This window comes from Cystoisospora suis, assembly GCF_002600585.1.
Source record: "Cystoisospora suis strain Wien I chromosome Unknown contig_1193, whole genome shotgun sequence".
In the NCBI taxonomy this organism is placed as follows: Eukaryota; Apicomplexa; class Conoidasida; order Eucoccidiorida; family Sarcocystidae; genus Cystoisospora; species Cystoisospora suis.
In genome coordinates, this window is record NW_027153994.1 from 1 (window position 1) to 19,932 (window position 19,932).

Below are 19,932 nucleotides of genomic sequence, written 5' to 3' on the forward strand. Positions count from 1 at the left end.
CTTCTTCTTCTTCTTCTTTTTTTGGTCGAAGCGTCACACACACCCATGACCCCTCACCGTCACTTGTGATCGGGCAATCAACGTCTGAAAAGCAGAGCTTCGGAGTGCTCACGTGAATAGGACATACAAATGTCTGTTCCGCCTCTACAAACAAAAGGAGATACAGCAAAACAGGAGTAGCAACAGACAGATAAATCAGAACATACACGACAGCCTGCGGGGAACGGTGTGTGTGGTTGGTAGTTTGTTGGCGACACTGCCGAGCGCGCACGAGATCTCTGGACAGATGCCTTCGGAGTACGGTTGGCATTCTGTTTATTCACTACTGACCGTCCCACTAGACAGCACAGCGCAAGGGTGACATACATCGACAGAATTAGTCACGCGGAGGACCCCGGCTCGCGCATATGCAATGCTCGCGGCAACCGATGCTACGCCTGCTGCGGACAGACCTTCCAGGTGGGTGCTCACCTATGTCTGGCGAGGGCCCCGCATCAGAAAAGACAGCTGCAGGGCTATACCGTGTGCCTTTCTGCGTGTCCTTCAATGAGCTGTCGTCCTGTATGTCCACGGAGTGGGTTGTGGACTCGGCCATGGGGAAAGGGCGTCGGGCACCGAGATCCTCCTGCGCTACGTTAGTCGGGTGAGAGGGAAATGAGGCGCGCATTGGCTGGCCGGATGATATAGAGGTGCTTTCCGGGACAGCTGTTTTGTCGGACCTGGACGTTCGTGTGTTCGTGTGAGGAGAGCGAGCTGTTCTCGGGTTCCTAGCAGACTCGTGTTGAGGTGGGCCGTTCCTAACGAAAGGATCCTTCGGCCCCGAAAATGCCGGAGGACTGTGATCCTTGAGGTAACCTTTTTCAGTTTGGAGAGCGGGCCGCGGCTGCGTCTGACTGCTTTCCATGTGTGCCTTCTCGATCGCCGCTTTCTTGCTTACGGAAGAAGGCTGTATGTGAAGCGGCGGGTTGTCAGGAGTAACTGCGGGGCGCGCAGGCAGAGGTGGCTGGTGGGCAACGTCGTCTCGATTGGGTCTCACTGCAGGCTCGTCCCCCATAGGAAGATACAGTCTTATGCTCGTACTTGGTGGCGCGGACGGCGGGCTCTCAGGTGACTGTGCGATCTGAAGGATGGTCGGCGACACCCCAGCGATTGAGCCGAAGTGGTAGGAGGGAGGGTGTTGATCTATTGCGGGGTAAGCTGTCCTTGAAACGGAAGTGCTCGAGATGGGCGGTCGCGGGAGCAAGCGAAGAAGATGAGAAGGAGGCAGAGCCCGGTATCCGACGGGCACAGGCTGAAGAGAACCCACGTTTCCTACTGTCTCGCGATGGTAGGAGGGAAAGGCGGCGACACTTGCAGAGTTTCCGGCTGCCTGCAGTGGGTATGTCGCCTGATCGGAGGCCCTCGTAGGAGCTGCGTTTAAGTACGGGGCTACGCCATAGTAAGGAGAAAACTTGGTGCCTGCCACCATCTGTGTGTCGGCTTGGTACGCCGCTTGTGCATGGACTGCGGCCGCTAGAAGAACAATGAAAAACAAGAGACCGTTTCCTCTTTGCTCGCCACGGAAAGAGTGGCAGGAGCAATGCAGTATCGAGAGACGGTCCCCCCCCACTACAACGAAAACTCTCATTGCGTGGAAGACTCACAAAATCAAAGCATATCACGAGAGAACTCTGAGCCGATTCAACGGGGATCAAGCAGGATGGTTTCCTCGAGTAAGGGGTCCCATCCTAATTCACTACGCACTGACTACAAATAACACTACAGACGCAGGCATCCTCGTAAGGACAATTGAGCTTACGATTGTCGTGTCCGGTGGAGCGGGAATGCTCGAGGGTGTGTTGTGAATCCAAAGATCATGTTTGATAACGCTCATTCCCATTCGCCAGAAGAGCGCAGCAAAGCAAGCTGGTGAATGGTGCGTGATTTGAACTGTGATGTATATGCAGGGAAAGTAAAGCGTCGAGTTCGTGTTCTACTCTGGGATGCCTCCCAAGGCCAGTTGTGCGTCGCCGCTGGTGCGCAGCCCGAGTTCACTCAGGAGGGCTTGCTGCTCGAGAATGCGCAGTTGGGCTCCAGCTGCATCCTGCAGCTAAGAAAAGCGTTTGTCGTCTCGGATAAAACGCCCGATTTGGTCACGGTCATTTGGCTCGTTACACGATTCACGGTGCCTTGGGTGCTTACTCCAACCTGACAACCTCCGAGCAACAAACTACACATATCATGGAAGCCTCACTAGTCCCACTCCTCTTACCTTCTATTCCCTGATGCGCTGAAATCGCTCCAGGCACACCCTTTAGTAGCATTCTTTACACGGGCAGACAATCCTTGGAAGAACGTAGGAATCCCTGTTAGACAACACTGTCCCTGGCAAAAGCGCCGCAGGGGTCTCGCTGCCGCGCAAGTGTCTGCAAGCTCCTCTCCAGAAAGGTCACCATATTATTTCCAGGTGAAATACATCTAACTCCACAGATTCCGTCCCTACCTCGTGTGGTGTACTTGCTTTAGAGAGAAGGCTACATCAACTCTCAGCTGCAATACTGCACGCTAAACCGCTTCTTTTCTGTTTACCACCCGTCCTCTTACTTGGGCTCTCGCCCTGGGCCACTGGCCATCAATCAACTTTCTCCGGCCCTTGTAAGAGACGGGCTCGAGACGAATGGTAAACCGGTAACGAACGCGTTGGCTACTATTTGCACGTCGCAGGATAAAGAGAAGCGCCTTACACTGGAAGTGTCTTTCTGACTTGCTAACTTAGGATGGACTGATCCATGACATCGCTTGGAGTGAGAGTGCAACGGGTTCTTCCTACGAAGACATCGGCGGAGCGTGTTGAAAGACGCTTCAGATGTTGCGTAGTCGGTCGGTGCGCGGCTGTGTGTAGTGCTGTGTCTGCGTGAGGAGCTCGACCGAGCTCTTCTTTCTTTTGCACGGTCACTTTTTACTTCTGTTTCTCGTATTCGACATCACGAGTTTACACGGGGCTGTGTTCATCAACAGAAAACAAATCACCACGTCAACAGGTAAAGAAATCTCAGTCGGGATGTTTTGTTTTTCATTCCCCATGGAAGAGAAGCAAAGGGAGAAGGCGAGGAAGGTAGCTGAGCTGGGCTCCAAACAGCCCCCTCCCCGCCTAAATCAGAACAACACCCCTCACAGTAGCCATGGAAAAGAAACAAGCGCGAACATCAGTGATTTCCCTGCCTTATCTATCTGTCGAAAAAACGACGCAGAGGCATTTCAGAAGTATCATGACATGATGATGGCTGGTCCTCCGTTGGTAAAGGGACCGCGCCGAGTCTTTGCGCGCCGAAGGACTCTTGTCTCCCATAGAAAGGGGGATTCGAGATCAGACAGAAAGAAACCTCTTCCTTTTTGATGGCGGGCAGGGGTGACGACTGCTTTCTGTAACGTCACTCCCTCTATCCATGGCTCGCCAGAGTTTGAAAAAACGATTCTCTTCCCAGACTGTATCGAGAGAAAAAAAAAACACCGGTGTTTTTTTTGACACGGTGCTCAGGAGAGATAAGATAGAGAGATAGATTAAAGACAGATGTATGAATACATCCCACCCTTCCTTTCAGTTCTGTTCGAGTGAGCGGCGGGTGGGTAGTAGCTCGTATCTCATTCATCACTCTCTTCCGGAAAACAACCGTCCGGTCTCTCTTACCTGTCTTCTTCACCTGCTATTACTATGACTACAAAAAACATAATGATGTGGCTATACCTAGCTCGCGCTTATGCCTTCTTTTCTTTCTACTTCTTGTTCGTCTTGTAAACATCGTCATGCGCATCTCCCTTTATCTTAGTTGGATTCTTTCATGACTCTACGTAAGTAGATGTCAATAACTGTGTAGTGGAAGTTCCGAAGGCTGGCCTTAGATTAGAGAGATCAGCCGACGGAGAAGGCTGTGTAACAGGGTAAACAAAGATATTTTCTTGAGCGAGAACGGTGGAATAAGATGGGCAGATCATGTGTGCCGTCGAAGCTTCTGTCTTGAAAAAGGTTGTCTGCATGCATGCACACATGAAGAATCATCAGCCGGGAGATACATTGCAAACAGCATGCCTGATCGCATCGTACTACATCAGAGGCTACTGTCTATCGATGGATCGTAGACCGGACCAGAAGGTTCGAAGCTCGGAGATGAGATAGATGGTCTTACATATCAAAAGAAAGAGGAAAAACATCTATAGACGAACACGGCTTTAACGGGGGCGGAGTGCAGATACAGCAAATACACACAAGTATCAATCGGGACAAGACACGCAATCCGGCTTATTTTTATGAGCTGGGTTCTCCGATTACGGCCCTTAGTCTATCACTACCTTCCTACGTTTACATCGTAGAGGAGTTCTAAACCTTACATCTGTATCTTTCTTTACATGTACAGAATAGACAGATTCAAGACATAGATACGCCTGGTAATGCAGTCTGAAGAAGGTCAAACAAGTACCCCATTCACTCGCCTAGACAGAAAGGAATCCATTCACTCTCTAAGAGGTCGGTCTGTCTGTCTGTCTGCATGCATGCATCTCTATGGAGACTAAGTACAACACACCAACTGATCTTCGTGAAATCAAGCCTCATCTTCCCATCCCCCTTCACATATAGATCTCACATATACATGTGTATACCTTATGTGCATCTATATAAGAACACCTATCTACTAGCTTCACACATAGCAAGTTTTTCTCTCTCTATCTCTCTCTTTCTATGTGAGCCATCTCTATACACACTTATGTATCACCCCCACATATGAATCTCCTTCCTCTATCTCTCTCCCACTATACTCGCCATCTCTCTCTCTCTCTATCTCTTTCCTCTTCTCCCCGGATGTGTCTTTATCACCTCAGCAGGAAGAGAATCCCTTCCTCTTTCCAAAGATCTTCAACCCTTTCTTACCTTCGGGGCTAATAAGAAACCCGTCGAAGGATCACCTAAGAGTGTTGTAAGCGCTGTCGAGGCTTGTAGAGCTTTCCATGGGTGCCCTAAGCCAAGCGTTCGCCTTTCTTTACTCTTGAGTTGAGCATACCCTACAAAACATTCTCTTGGCGAAGGCCTGCCACTCCTCTCAACGGTTTCACGTCGCATGTACGATCGTAGGGCGAGCAACGCATCTCTGACCGTCACCTGGTGATCGCTGAAGAGAAGATTTATCGATCTCCGTCTACACTTCTTCTTTATGACTCCAGAGCATTGAGTTGTGACGAACACAGGAAGACTATAGCCACCTAGAGGGATCTGTCCAGGTATAAGCTGTCTCCATACATCAGGGCGACAGTCGTGAATTGCTAGGGCCTGGAAGAAAGAAAGAAAGAAAGAAGGAAAGAAAGAAACGAAATACAAGAGGAAAAAGAGAAGACAAGAAAAGACAGAGACAAAAGAAAAGAACAGAAGAAAGAAAATCTCCAACTGGACTGTGGAGACACAGACGGCGAGGGGGCATGCATGTATCTATATATGAATGTCCGTGGCTGTATGAAGACATACGTATGTCGTATGGAGATGCACGCACGAATCTGTATGTATGTATATATGTATCAATGTGCATGTACATGTAGGTATGTATGCGTATGTAGGTATGAATATGTATGTATGTATATGAATGTATGTGTATACGCATGCATGCATATGCATGTATGTGTGTCTATGTGTCTATGTCTAGGTACGTATGCATACGATAGGCTCCGAGATTCCCGGTCTTTCTATTGGAGTTTGCGGTTGTGAAGAGGAAGAAAGAGAAAGACCGAAGGAGAGATAGAAAGGTACTTGAAGGTATGCAGAAAAGAAATGAAGAGAGTGAAGAAAAGAATTCTCGAAGAAAGGAGCTTCTTACATGGAGAGAAACAAAGGAGAAATATCTCACTGTGATACAAGAAATGGGGCTCAAGAATGGATCTAGAGATGCTCCGATAGCAGTCTAAACTCACACGCCACCGTTCTACTACTCGTCCAACCTTACACACACATAGACAGACGTACAAATCCATACATACATATATACACACGTACACACCTATTCACATCTATTCATTCAAACCCATATCTATATCTATAGATGGAGTTCTCCATATTTCTATGTCGATAGCGAACACCTCCTCATAAGAAGCATAGTCTATCATTCTTACCTCTGAGGTGAGAAGGGCCGGGAAGAAGACGGTAAGAGCCACCCGTACAGGATTCTCCGAAGGGGTTCCTTCCGAGTTGGCGATATCTGAAATAGCCATGAGTTGTCGAATCGTTATCTCTCTCTTTGATAAAGGGACGTGATAGAGGGCCCCCTCTGGATCGATAACTAGCGCTGTATAGGCAGGTGTGTACTTCGTCCAATGGACATTGCATGTCGATTCTGTTTCATGGCCTCCCGCCTTAACAATGAGAGAAGATAACTGGCCTAATGCGAGATCGGCGTCTTTCGATAGCTTCACCTCTGTGGGAATACTTGTGTGAAAGGGATGAAGAAAGTTGTAGATAACTAAAGGATCGGCTTCCTTAGATCCGGAGGCTTGGCTATATCTCGGGAGAGGCTTGCTTCCAGGTGTAGGGATCAGCACCAGAGTCTGATCAACACAATACACACACACACTTCCACAACTAAGGAGGATCAACGAAAGAGTCAAGAAAAGTACCTGGGAAAGAAAGAAAGAGTGAGAAAGAAAGAAAGAACGACATAAGATAGAGGAGGAGGTAGAAGCAGAGAACCTCAAGACGCTATTGGTAGTTGTCTCTCCTCGAAACCGCTGAACCTTCCCCCCCTCTACACTTCACGTCATTCATATGATAATCTCTTTCTTTTTCATCTCTTTCTCACTTTGGAGGAGAATCTATCCATTCAGTTAATCGTATATCGATTAGGCAGATATCCCCTTCCGTCTACAGGAAGGCGATAGCTTTGTCGTAGACTCAAAGAGAAAGATAAAGAAGGGAGAAACGCCGAGGTGTGTGTTCTCTAGGGAGCTCGGCTCGCTGAAGAATGTGAGTGAGCGCTATATACAGGTTGAGATATAGACGAAGATTTCATGATAGGAAGTAACAACGGAAGAAAGAAAGAAGGGTGAAAGAGAGAGACTGTAGAGGTGAGAGTCTGATACATGCAGTCATCCTTGTTATAGGGCATCTATAGGTTTCGAAAATTTCTGTGTATACGCATGTATAATAGTAGATAGGTGGATGAGATAACGAGGTCTACCGAGTCCACTTCAATGACAGCATGACATAAGACATAGATAGATAGATTAAAGATAGATAGATAGGTTAAAGATAGATAGATCAAGGGGCGACAGGTAGACAGATACATAGACAGATTAAAGATGTGTAAGGACTAATGTGAGATAGAAAGATAGATAGTCAAAGATAGGTAGATAGATAGGTAGTTGAAGTCTGATTCGTCCTTACTGGAAGGCTCTGTTCTTTGAGATGTCCATACACCCGCCGAGGAAGTATAGTGAGGAGCTCGCCATCTAGATTTTCAAAGCATTTAAGCTCCTGTAAAAGATTAGAAACAAGCGACTCTACACGGTCAATCTCCCTCACCTTTCCTATCTGATCTCCTTCCCCTTTTTTCTTCTCCCTCTGTGAGACTATCTTTATGTCATTACTTCAAGATGCCTCTACCAGCTCTCACATGAGAACGAAAGAAAGAAGGAAAGAAAGAGCGAAGAAAGAAAGAGAATATAACGATGCGAAAGCCACAGACGTCTGAATGTGTGGAGAGAGACTTGTATACAAAGAGATCTACACAAACCTCCATGAGAGATCCTGGGATTCTCTCTGTCGTCAGCTGTCCCCCCATTGTTCTTCTCAAAGAGAGGAGGCACACACACATTACAAACGTACACCTGCATCTCGGGCCTCAATATCTCTCTATCTAGGACTCTGGCTACATAGGTATATATCTACACATACACACAGGTTGATACTCCGAGAGATCTCTATGTAATTATATAAGCCGGTTCTTTGCTTCTTCTTCTTCTTGTTCCTCTCCTTGGTCTCTCGTGCATCTCACCTCATCGAACGCCGGTGTATTCTCGAGATACACCCGAACCTCATCTATTTCTCTCATAGGTGTTGTAAGGTCTTCATTCGCAACGACTTGAAAGGTCTTTCCAGGAGATGAGGAAGAAGAAGCAGCAGGTGTCTGAGGCCTTGGATCTTCTCCATCGCCCGCTTCATTTCTGTCGCTTTCCTCCTGGTCTTTTGATGGAGATCGGCGAGAGATTTCGACCTGGGGAGAGAAAGCTTTGAAGCGCCGCACACATTCTTTCTTCACATAGGGAGAAAGCCGAAGCATAAGACTAAAGAGGAGATGCCCTAGAGAAGGATTGTGGCCTTGGGGGATGACAACGTAATCAGCTCCTACATCCCAGTGTCCGTCTTTACTACGCTTTCGGAGAATCACCACCTGAGAGAATAGAAAGGAAATGTTTGAGGTGTACATACACCCAAGAAACGATGGGGAAAACAAGAAGAGGGATGAAGCCGAGATATGAGAGAGAGAGAAAAGAGAGAGATTCCAGAAGAATAGGGAAATACATGAAAATGATAGAGAAAGAGATAGTTCAAAGACCGATAGACGAAGCAAGGAAGATAGATATGATTGGTCCTCTTTCTCATGCTCTGAGAAAGTCTATTTATCCGCCGTTTGGATAGATCACAGGGCGACCAAAGATTCTTAGTTAGACAGACAGATTTCCTATGTTGAATCTATTTACCTATCTATCTTAGATTTACCTTTCTAGTCAGAGACTGACGGTAGAGACGAAAGAAAGAAAGAGGCTACATACGATTATTTCTCCACATACAACCTTTGCATGTAACATATACATATATATGTACACATACATACACACAAATATGTAGTTGTATGCATGTGTATGTATATCCATACCGGAGAGGAGTGAGTAGACGAGAGCTGCACGTACAAAGCAACACCTATACACCAGGCAAAAGTCCTTCAATGCTTTCACTGAAATATGCTCTTCCACATCCGTCTATCTATATCTGTCTGTTTATCTCTACATAATGTTTCCTCCTTCTCCTTCTCTCTCTTCTTTACTTCTTCCTTTTTCTTGTTCTCCCCCCTTTCCTCTCTCTACTTCAACCCATCCTTCTCTCCCCTCCATCAACTCCTTCTTGTTCTTCTTCTCTTTCTCTTCTTCTTCTTCTTACCTTAACTTGATACTCTTGATAAGGCGGATTTCCCGCCACAGCAGCTTGAATGAGTTCGATGACCTTTCTCGCTTTCTTCTCTTTCACCTTTTTTAAGCTATCTGCCGTCGCGTAGAAATCTCGTGAGTAGTCATAGCCCGTCCCTTCCACTTGCCACCATGGGGCAGGAGGTGCCTCTTCAATAGGAGACACAGGAGGGGAGCTAGGAGGCGAGATCGCAGCTTCGCCGTCTCTCATATGACTTAAAGAATAAGACGGGGAAGGTTCTCTTAATCTCTTCAAGATGTCGGCAGTCGTGGTCGTTGTCCCGAGATAGACAGGTCTTCTCGCTCGATCTCTTTCTCGTTCTTCTTCTTCTTGGACTTCTTCTGCTCTTCTTTTCCGAGGAGGCAAAGGGCCTCGGTAACCTTCCATCGATGAAGAAGAAGAAGGAGTCGAGAGAGGTACGAAGAGAAGATTGCCATGAACCTCTCGGTCATCTTCTCTTCGTTTTCTTTCGTCAGGAGGCACTTGGAGAGGCGTGGATCCTGGATGTTGTTCGGGAACTCTCGGACGACGAAGAGAGGATTCGCTGGGCTTTGCTCTTGGAGCTCTCAATGAAGGAGATGAAGGCCGTGGGAAGGGCACCTTATAGGGAAGCGTAGAGGGTTGGGCTGGGACGCCTCTTTCCCAAGGCCCCGGCGCTGCGTCATAGAAGCTTTTGAAATTTTGCAGATCTCGTAGAAGCTCTTCGGCTTCTCTTCTTGTTTCTTCTGTTCCTCTTCTACTACTACTTCTGACACTCCCGGGGGTGTGTATGGTAGAAGAGGGAGGGAGCGAAGCAGAGGTGGCTGGAGGAGAATAACGAGGAGAATAAGAAGCAAAAGAGACTCTTGGCGGACTCGGATGAGGACGAAGGGAGGCTTCTGATGGTGACGCGTCATGTTTTTTCATAATATCGCCAGGCCGAGGAGGTGGATAAGGCGGAGTGGGCGATAAGCGAGGACGCTCATCTTGTAGGAAAGGTCTACGTACAGATGGAGAAGCAGGGAGAGATGCTGCGACGTCCTCAGCTTCTTCAACGTCATAAGAAGAACCGAAAGGGACGCGCCGAGTATCGAGAGGTGCATAGGGAGGTGGAGGTGAGCGAGCCGTAGGAGGGGCACGTGGACGTCTTACAGTACGGTCGGGAACGTAGAAAGCGAGAGAGGAAGAAGAAAAGAAGAAGAAAGAGAGAAGAAGAAAGGACACCGAAGAAGAAGAATAGCATCGAGAAGAAACACACAAATGTCGAAAGGAAGAAGGCGGCTGGAGAAAGCAAGAGAGGGGAGACGTTCTTTGGGAAGAAGAGGAAGAAGAAACGACTCGAGAAGAGAAATGAAAAAGAGAAGAAGAATTGACAAGTTGAGTAAAGCTCGACATCTTCTTTAAGAAGAAGAGAAAAACATGTGAACAGCCGTCTTCTCCTTTCAGAAGATGAGGTTCTTTCTCGTTCTTCTTATGGCGAGGATTCTTAGATCCTAACCCTCTTCAACGGGAGCATCCCATTGCTCTTCTTGGCTGTCTTCATTCGTCTCCTTTTCTCCCTATCACTTTTCTCACGACTTCTCTCGTATGAGAAGAAGATAAGAAGAGAAAGAATATAAAGAAGACAGTCTATTTATTCAGCTTTCTCGAAGAAAGCTAGAGAAAACGACAAAAAACCAAAGTAGAGGGAAGAAAGCTATCTGTATGAATGCAAGACAAGGCGGTAAACACGCTCTTCTTCAATCCTTTTCTTGTCCCTAACTATTTCATAGGTGAAACGAAAGAGATCTACTCTTACCTACACGTCTATGTCAGAATAAAAGAAGAAAGACTTTTCTTGATCCTCGAGTGTATCTCGAAGAGATTCAGAGGCAAACACAAGGCCGTTGAAAAGGACGGCAGCTCTCTGAGTTTCCGGAAGAAGAAAAAGAAGAATAACCTGTGAGTTCAGAAGTCAAGCTCCGTGTCATTTCGGAGAGTTAACAAAAGAGATCATGTCTTGATATGAAGCAAGACAAGGAGAGCCGAAAAGAAAAGAAAGATTCGCTCCACGGCTAGCAAGCCGCTGTTGATCCATCCTGGCTAGGGATGCTCGAAGGAAAAGAGTGAGAGAAGAGCTCTAGAGAAGACCCTCGGCAAACTTGAATCTTTCGAAATGTCCCCTCTTTGTCTGAGAGATACAAACCAGATTTGCGGAGAGGGACCTGTCAACGCAAGGCGTCTCGTGTTGCAAGCGAAGAACGTTTTGAGAGGGAAGAGCGATTTCTCCATCTATTCTTGTATAGAGGAGTCAGCGAGACACGCGACTCTTTTTCACCGGATTAAACTGGGAAAGGAGACATCGAGGCTTTCTTGCCGCTGAAAAGAGAAGAGAAAGGGGCATCTTTTGATGTCTCTGAAAACAGAGAAGGATAAGAGAAGAAAAGAGAAAGAAGGAAAAAGAGGAGGGGAGAAAACCGACCACCAGTCACGTCGTTGTGATACACCATCTTCAGTAAGGGCAGTGAGATGAATAGCTAGCTAGCTAGCTCTTGTGTACGAGCTAGATACTGGGTGGTGTGTCTGGTGTGTTGTTTTCTAAAGACTTCCGCTTGATTCATCTCGAGCGGATTTTTCTTTCAGACTCGAGAAACAATCGAATGGAACATGTGTCTTTCAAGAACTCTCTTCTGTCTCGTCAGCTAGCTACACTTGGGACTCCTGGTACTTCTAGCGCCCACTCCGCTTGCTTTCACAGCTCGAGATCTAACTTTGCCGGTGGTGTCTCACGTGCTCGTTTTCGAGCAAAAAGAAAGCTGCCTATCAATCTTCTTCTATCATCTTGCCCTTCTATGAGAACGCGGCGACGGTTAGGCATCTTGCACAAATTTAGATATTCTGAATGAATAAGTGGGAGCGATCTCTCACTTCACTCCCCCCCGGGCAGTCTCTTTGTGTGTCTCGTCGTCTCTGAATGCTTCTTAGGTTGTTTTGATGAACCTGCTAAATGAAAACTTAAGAAAAGCAAGCCAGCCACTCGGGATCTCCTACAGCTGAAAATGTGGATGAGTAGAGTGATAGATCGTTAAAGGGTTATTGCTATGATGATCTCCATGTAAAGGGACATACACGGCTTGTCTTCTCCGCTAAGCACTAAAATGTATCTATGTATATTTCTATAGATGGATATACCGTTCTTTCTCTGTCTCTTTTTCTTCGCTATAAAGATAGACCGTTGCAGGATATCTTTGGATCCTTATAGGTAAGCTCGATGAATCTCGATGTGGTGAAGAGAAGAAGACAGGGAAGAGACGGAGAGTTACCTTCTCTTTCAGAAATAACAATCTATTTCCTACGTTTCCATGCATGCTTGCATGCATCTTCGCCTCTTTCTGTGAGAGAAAAGGGCTTGTCTGTTCGCAGAATTGGCTCCTTTCTCCTCTATTTCTTTTTCTATTCTTTTCTACGCGGCCACCACCGCGGTGCTTCTAAAAGAATCCTTGGGATAGAAGCATGAGCTATATAAAAGACTCCCTTGCTGTACGAAAGACAATTCCGTACAGACAGCTGAATGAAAGGATGAAAGAGAGAACAAATGAAGCACTCTCCATCTGCCTACCTGTGAATATCGATCTGTACATCTGGTTTGAATCTAATCAAATCCCCCTATATCTACATAGCTCTCTAAAAGATCTACCTCTTCATCTATGTCTAGCTACCTTCCCCCCTCTCTCTCTTTCTTATTGAGCTATCCCTCTACCAATCTGCCTTCAACTCATTCACCTTTTCTTTCCAAGCTATCTATCTCTAAATCTACCTGTCTATCTACGTATATACGCATAGATGGAACACCCACATACGGCTAAATGGTGAGGTAGACATATATATCTCTCATCCTATCAGAAGACGTCGCGTCACGCCATTCGGTGAAACCTGATGGATCGAAGCTCTGAAGGACCCCCACCAAGAAGAACAACAATGAGGAGGTAACAAAGGCATTCTCCGTCTATAAGCCGATAACCTACCGTGATTCGAACTGTATGGTTGTTTACTGACCCGGAGGGAGGAAAGAAGGGAGCTTTTCTTGATAAATTTAGTGAGGTAATGAGGCCAACATCAGTAGCAGTTCGCGTCAGAGAGATGAGAAATCGACAAGGTTGTCTGTCTGTTGTTTCTTTATTGAAAAGTATAGGTCTGTAGAGATGTATGCAAGACACATCACATCCCACATACCATCCTTTGGTTTAGTAGTTGGTACATGACAAGTAGAAGGCCCATACTATCTATCTATGGACACGGCCATCACGTAGCCATCGATATGTATACATTGATAGACACGCCTCCACCACAAGTCTTTATCTAAGAATCAACAACACAAAACAAAAACTCTCATCTTGTTCTTCTCCGCCTCCCCCCATCTCTCTTGTCTCTCTCTTATTCTCTCGTAGCTCTTTAGCTGCCGTCTTTCTCCATCACCTCCTCTTTCACTCTCTACGTCACTCCTACTCTAAATCCTTCCCTCCTTCTTCTTCCACATGATCTTCACTCTTCTCCCCCCCTTGTTCTTCCCTGCCCCCTTGATCTCGTCCTTCTCCTCCTCTTGATGATGATGACTTCGTCTCTAGTCCTCTCTCCTGCTGCGGCTTCTGTCCGATACTCCCCCCTCCAGGCGTTCCAGCAGCAGCAGTAGTAGTAATAGGAACAGCCCCGCCTCCCTTGCCCATCGATTCCCATCTAGCGAGAAGGGCAGGAGCTAGTAAGCCTCGATTGGTGCCGCTGCCTGTTTTCGTCTCTCCTTGTGCTTCTCCTGCTCCTGGAGTCTTCAAAGGAGAAGAAGAAGCCCCCGAGGGCTGATCTGATGAAACGGGAGACGAAAGAGCTGTACGATTTTCATTGTAAGGAGAAGGGCACGCCACAGGAGTCTTCTGTGAAGAACTTTCGAGTGTACTACTGTCTACACTACTTCCCCCACTACGGAGATCAGCTCGCGGGGGAGGAGGGGCATCGATTAGATGTAGTGAACTTGACAGTTGCCGTATGCGAGCTGCCACAAGGCCTGCAGAAGCTTCGCTTCTGAACTTCTTACTGAGATCATCCGCAGCAGTAGGATCATCGGAGGAAGGTTTCAAGCAAGAAGCAGAGGGTGCAGTGCATGCATCTCCTTCGGTTGTATCGCGTGGGCCTCGGGCTGCTCCCCTGGTAGGAGTTGAGGGCAAAGCATCGAATGAAGTTTGGGTCATGATATCAATCCCTTCTTTCTTCTCCTGTTCGTCGTCTTCTTTAATCACAGCGGACATTTCATCCGTGAATGCGCTTGATATAGAACCCTATAGAAAAAAGGAAAGAAAAACCAACATATCGCCCCGGGGATCGAAAAGCAATCAATACAAGAAACAAAAAGGAAGAGAAGATCTACAAAGATGTGCACATACACATCCACAAGGCCTTTCTCTTCTTTGTATAGACACGAAGAATACAGACACTCACTGCCGCTTGTTGTCTAGATACTGCGTCTCTAGCTTTACACATTCCCTGGCTAGCTACTACCTATAGCAAATAGCTGTCCATCCTCCCCCCCTTAGAATATCTCGTCCACCTCCGAAGATCTGACCGAGCCTCCCTAGACACCCGGAGATAGCTAGCTAGCTAGCTAGGTGAGATCTTGAAACATCAACCTCTCGTCTCTTTTGTGTCTCAAACGTCTCTTTCTTCCACCGACTTACCCTGCTCTTTTTGCGGGGAGAAGACGGAGAGGAATCAAGTTGAAGCTTCGAGTGAATCCACGCTACCACAAGATCTCTCAGAAGCTCGAAACCTTTCTCTTTAGCTAAATAGTGCGACCAGCCAGTTAGATAGAGTAGATCTAGCTGCACAGGAGATTTAGCTAGCATTAAAGCAGCCCTATGGTCGACTGTCATGTCTTTTGTTCCTTGTAGACATATCACTCGTAAATGAGGTGGCAACGTCTTTATCATCTTCTTAATCTGGATTGTCGCTCCATACAAATTCGCTATCATACGGGACTTCGAACTTCCTGAAGAGATAGAGAGAAAAGAAGGGAAACAGCAAAGGAAAAACTACATGAGAAATAAGAAAGTAAGAGACAAGATACACGAAAAGAGAAAGGAGAAGAAGTATACAGAGAAAGCTATCAAAAGAATTCAACGCAAGAATCACATCCACACAGGAACCTCTACAAGCACACGTATGTAAGTGTACAAACATACATATAGATATACACATACGTTCATCTATATACGTAAAGAAGACATCTATATACAGAAATATATATGTATAGGGTTGTGTATTGTAGCGAACAAGGGACTGGAGAACCTATCAACCACTTCATCTATCTTGGATTGATCTTTCTCTCTCGAATCTATCTCTATCTATACGAATGTATATATTTCCGTGTGCTAAAATGCATATCTCTCGATACGAAACATCCGATACTTGTTCATACACGCTTAGAAATAGGAATATGCCTACTGGGCTAACAATAGCATACCTCCATAAGCGTATAGGTCTTTTTCATACCACCAATCGAGATAGGCGTATTCTTCATCGGAAGTCCCTCCCCTCGCCAGCCGTAGATTTGGCATGCACGAGCTGATAATACTTCGATTGAATTTCGCTAGACACCGTGTCTTGCGATCCAATAGAATCTTTAACATGGGAGCAAGAAGAACACATCCTTTAACTCGATCTCGAAGCTCTTGTATAGTGGCCGTGAAGACCCCTTCATCCTGACTACTACTGTTCGCACGGAGAGTATCGTAGTCATGGTCGTGGTTGTCCTTCTCTCTCAATTCTCTAGCGAAGTCTCGATTGTTGAAGACGCGACAGAGAGTCTGCAGTGTAATATTCCCCCCCATTGAATAGCCTAAGATATAGATAGGGGAAGAACGAGGAGTCAAAGGATCGGTCGCAACAGTCGACTTGAGAAAGAGAAACGCATCGTCGACAAAATGATCGAACTTCTCTACGTTACACCTCCATCCGTTCCATCCAGCTGAATGGCCATGCGACTGGTGATCTAAGGCATACACATTCAGGCCTTGACTGTAAAACGCTTCAACCCATGAACCTACATATCAAAACACACAACACAGGAGACAAACACTAAAGAAAGAAAAAGCTTACAAAGGACGAAAGAAAGAAAGAAAGAGAAGAAAGAGAGAGCGGGAAAGAACGAAAGAGGTGCGAAAGAAGCCAACACATCTATGAGATGATCTAATGATATACGGATTTGTACAGGAAGAGAAGAAGATATGTATACGGGTGGCAAGGTGTGTATAGTAATGAAGATACACCTATCTGTACAGGGATATACCTGTAGATGCTAGGTGCAGGTGTCCATCCTTCCGTCACGTGTGAATGCATAGGTACAGTGAGTGAGTGACACACAGGGGCCATAGACATACACGTAGACACGGGGAGAGACAAGAGAACACAGATTCTATATATATATATATATCCGCTACATGAGGTGTATGGAGATAGAACCAACAACGCCTATAGGCAGTATGGCCTCTAATCTAAAGTTGTTTCCGATCTAAGGAAGCTTCTTTCTACGTACATTTCCTCCTCCGCCCAAAGTGAAGTGGGGATAGATAGCTATAGATCAAAAGAGAGACGACTGCTTGATTCAGACACGCTTGAGGGACAGTATGTCTGTGTATGTACCTTTCTATCTACATGCGTCTATACACAGGAATGCATAGAGATGTGAAGCCAGCGGCGATCTTCCCTAAGCGTGCTCCGTAAAAGGCTGGTGTGGTAGTAGCCATGAAAACGCAAGGAAAAGACGACACGAGAATGAGAAGATAGGTATGCATGCGCTGGGTACAGACAGACATATATGCACGAAGAGGGTCCACACTACGAGAAGGCCTGAACGACACATGCAGGTAGAGAGATAAATATATGCGCACGGGCCGAGAATGAGAGAGAGAGAAGAATGGGGAGTCCGTATGTATCGAGGAAGTAGGCGATGATGTATTCTGTAGAGCGACTGCTGAACTGAGTAGTGTAAGAAGCCCGTGTATCCAGACGATAAGTGCTTCTCGACAGACAATCCTCTCTCATGCAACGTAGTCTAGGTGTAACACCGCTCATGCCACGCAAAGGATCGATCCATAGAGCACACAAATCGAAGGAGAAAAGAGACAGGAAAATAGGGAAATGACTAGGAAGAGAGTACCTACCACTGTATAGAGGAATCCATGTTTTCATATCAACAAGTTCTGTTTGCGTCTCTTGCTGCGATTGCTGAGCCCCCCCCTGCTGTTGCTCATGATGATGGGAGGCTGCTGATGTGGTCGAGACTTTCCGGTGTACAGACACCTCAACACATTGATGTGCGGGTTGATGTCTCATGAAATCCCATAAAGCATGAGACGTATAGGAATGAAAGAGAACAACCGCGCCCCGAACATCCTGTCTTTTCTGATGAGTCCAGCTGTATGTTGCTAAATCTAATCCTTGTTGATTAGTTAACTTTCCCGCCCTGAAATGAGGACCGAGATCTGCCAGAGATATCTGATAAGCCTCTAGCCATTCTTCCACCCCCGCATAATTCTGATGACTTGTTCCTAGATGTAATTTCTTGCTTTTACATGCATCCAAAGCACCAGATGCTGCTGGGACTCCTCTCCCCCCTGTACCTTGACCTTTCAGAGATGAAGAAGCTCCTATAGTTACACGTTGAAACTCTGAGGAAGGGTGAAGGGAGTTTTCATTAGAATTCTTCTCTACTCCCCCATTCATAGATCCACTTCCTTCTCCTGACGAGCCTTTCGGTTGTGCGGGTTGCGCGCGGTTGATATGTGCGAAAGCTTCGACGACATTGCCAAGAGCATCTGACGGTAAAGCCGCTGGGCTACCTAACTTCTTTATTGAAGATCTAGGTGCACTACTTGCAGAAGAATGTCTCTCACTATGACTCTTAGTCGTCACTTGATCTACAGATTTTTCGGAAGATCCAAGACCATCTGACGGAGTTAGATTCGCTCCTGGCGGTTCGGATGGAGAAGACAACACAGGGACAGGATGAGGAGAAGAAGAAGATGCGACGGAGGCTGCAGTAGCAGCGGGGGCCTTTTGTTCTGACGCTGAGATATCTACAGTAGGGGACGGTGCTGGCGAAGAAATACTAGGTGATAAAAGGTTAGAGGGCGGACCGGCTGGTGTGGAAATAGCTGTGGTGCCGTTCACAGGAGTCGCGGTAGGAGGGAGAGATGAACCTTCAGGAGGAGGAGAGGCCGGAACGGAAGAAGTTTCCATCGTTAAAGAAGAATAAGGAACTAAGAATACAAACGAGGAGGATGAAGAAGTTTGCTAGGCGGCGTTAGAAAGTGGGGAATGTCGGTAGGATCGATAGATACAGAAGGGCTGCAAAAGGTATGAGGATTGAGCGACAGGATGTTTAGATGGACGAAGGACGATGAAGAACCCTTTACAAGTGAAAGAACCAACGAATTGAGGAAATTTTTTTTGGAACGGAGATGCTGGTATAGAGAGTTAGGAATGATGGGAACTCTAGTCTTCGGGGTGTACATACACCGCAGACGGAAGGAACAGATGAGAGACGCTTGTGGAAGCGGAAGACGAGATGGTTGTCCTGCGACGAAGAAAGATCTTGACAGCTCAGACGACTTCTTCCGAACAGCTAGACGCCTTGCGGTGAAAACAAAAGTAAAAACGACACTCGCTGTTCTCCTCTTCCCCGCTCGTAATCAAGATTGAGAGATATTCTAGTAAGAAGTCTCAGAAAAAGGAGACAGCAGCGCCTCCGCGAGAACAGATAGCGAAAGGCAATGCGGGCCGACTGGATGGATGGATGGATGATGGGCCCGGTGAGAGGCGGTGGAAAAAGCGACCGGGCTTTGCCTTTCGCAAAATCGGAACCTGTTACGAACAAGAGAAGAGAACACTCGCTCAACGAAAAAGTTTTGAGAGAATTCACAGTCCCGTGAGACTTTTTTCCACGTCCCGGAGACCAGACAGCATCTCCCAGGTCGCGCGGTCGTCGGTTGGCTAGGGAGATCTCAAACGGTATTTGCCAGCCTCCCCGTACATCGGTAGCTTCCTTTGAAGCTTTACGGCGAGAGAAGGGTTGGAGTCACACGGGAAAAAAGAACACGGAAATGACTTTTGCCATACAAGAAACATGGGTAGATACGTGCGGTCAGCAAGCTAGCGTTGCAGTCGTAGTCGGTAGCATCAGAATCGAGACAAAAGGGAGAAAGAGAAGCGGAAAGAGCAGAACGGATCGGTGGGTTTCCTGCTGCGGCTCTTCTCTCCCGGTTGGCTGGAGAAACCACACGATCACCGAGCAGCCAAAGAAGCTTTGCATGCCTATGCCAGGGCTAAGGCCTTGCCTACCGAGTTAGCCGACAAAGGACATCCAGCTATCGAAAAAAATGAAAGGAATTCTCCGACAACTACATAATTGACAGATTTGAGTTTACGATCTGGAGCATAACTAAGACTTTATCTCCCTTTACCGGCAGTTTCCTTTCAAAGAGACGGTCTCGACCGACGCCTTATACCCGTTCTTGCTATGCCATTCAACGTGACTCGGCCAACCACAAAGCTAAGACCAGCACTCCTTCAGCCTCCGTCCGGGTCTTTGGCTATATAGTACTGAAACCCCTAACTTACCAGGAGCTGACTGTTTAGATGGTTGCGCGAAGGGGGGGGTTCCTGGCCTCCTAGTGGAACTCTATGTTCCTGAGCGCGTTCCTTCTCTTTATAGCTTCGAGCTTCTCTCGAGT

The 19,932-nt window shown here is 46.8% G+C and overlaps 2 protein-coding genes across 2 annotated transcripts; both read right to left on the bottom strand.

The window, feature by feature from the left end:
- Positions 1-3,006: 3,006 nt before the first annotated feature.
- Positions 3,007-11,570, bottom strand: CSUI_002800 (uncharacterized protein). The gene is made up of 6 exons (XM_068062999.1): positions 9,170-11,570; positions 8,007-8,402; positions 7,397-7,486; positions 6,130-6,561; positions 4,904-5,299; positions 3,007-4,008 (listed from the first exon to the last, which is right to left on the bottom strand). The coding sequence occupies exons 1-6, from the start codon at positions 10,568-10,570 to the stop codon at positions 3,817-3,819; spliced, it is 2,907 nt and encodes a 968-aa protein (XP_067925024.1). The 5' UTR covers positions 10,571-11,570; the 3' UTR covers positions 3,007-3,816.
- A 1,640-nt stretch (positions 11,571-13,210) lies between these two features.
- CSUI_002801 (acylglycerol) lies at positions 13,211-19,410 on the bottom strand. The gene is made up of 5 exons (XM_068063000.1): positions 17,362-19,410; positions 15,663-16,241; positions 14,878-15,188; positions 14,241-14,481; positions 13,211-14,009 (listed from the first exon to the last, which is right to left on the bottom strand). The coding sequence occupies exons 1-5, from the start codon at positions 18,437-18,439 to the stop codon at positions 13,657-13,659; spliced, it is 2,562 nt and encodes an 853-aa protein (XP_067925025.1). The 5' UTR covers positions 18,440-19,410; the 3' UTR covers positions 13,211-13,656.
- Between the last annotated feature and the right edge of the window lie 522 nt (positions 19,411-19,932).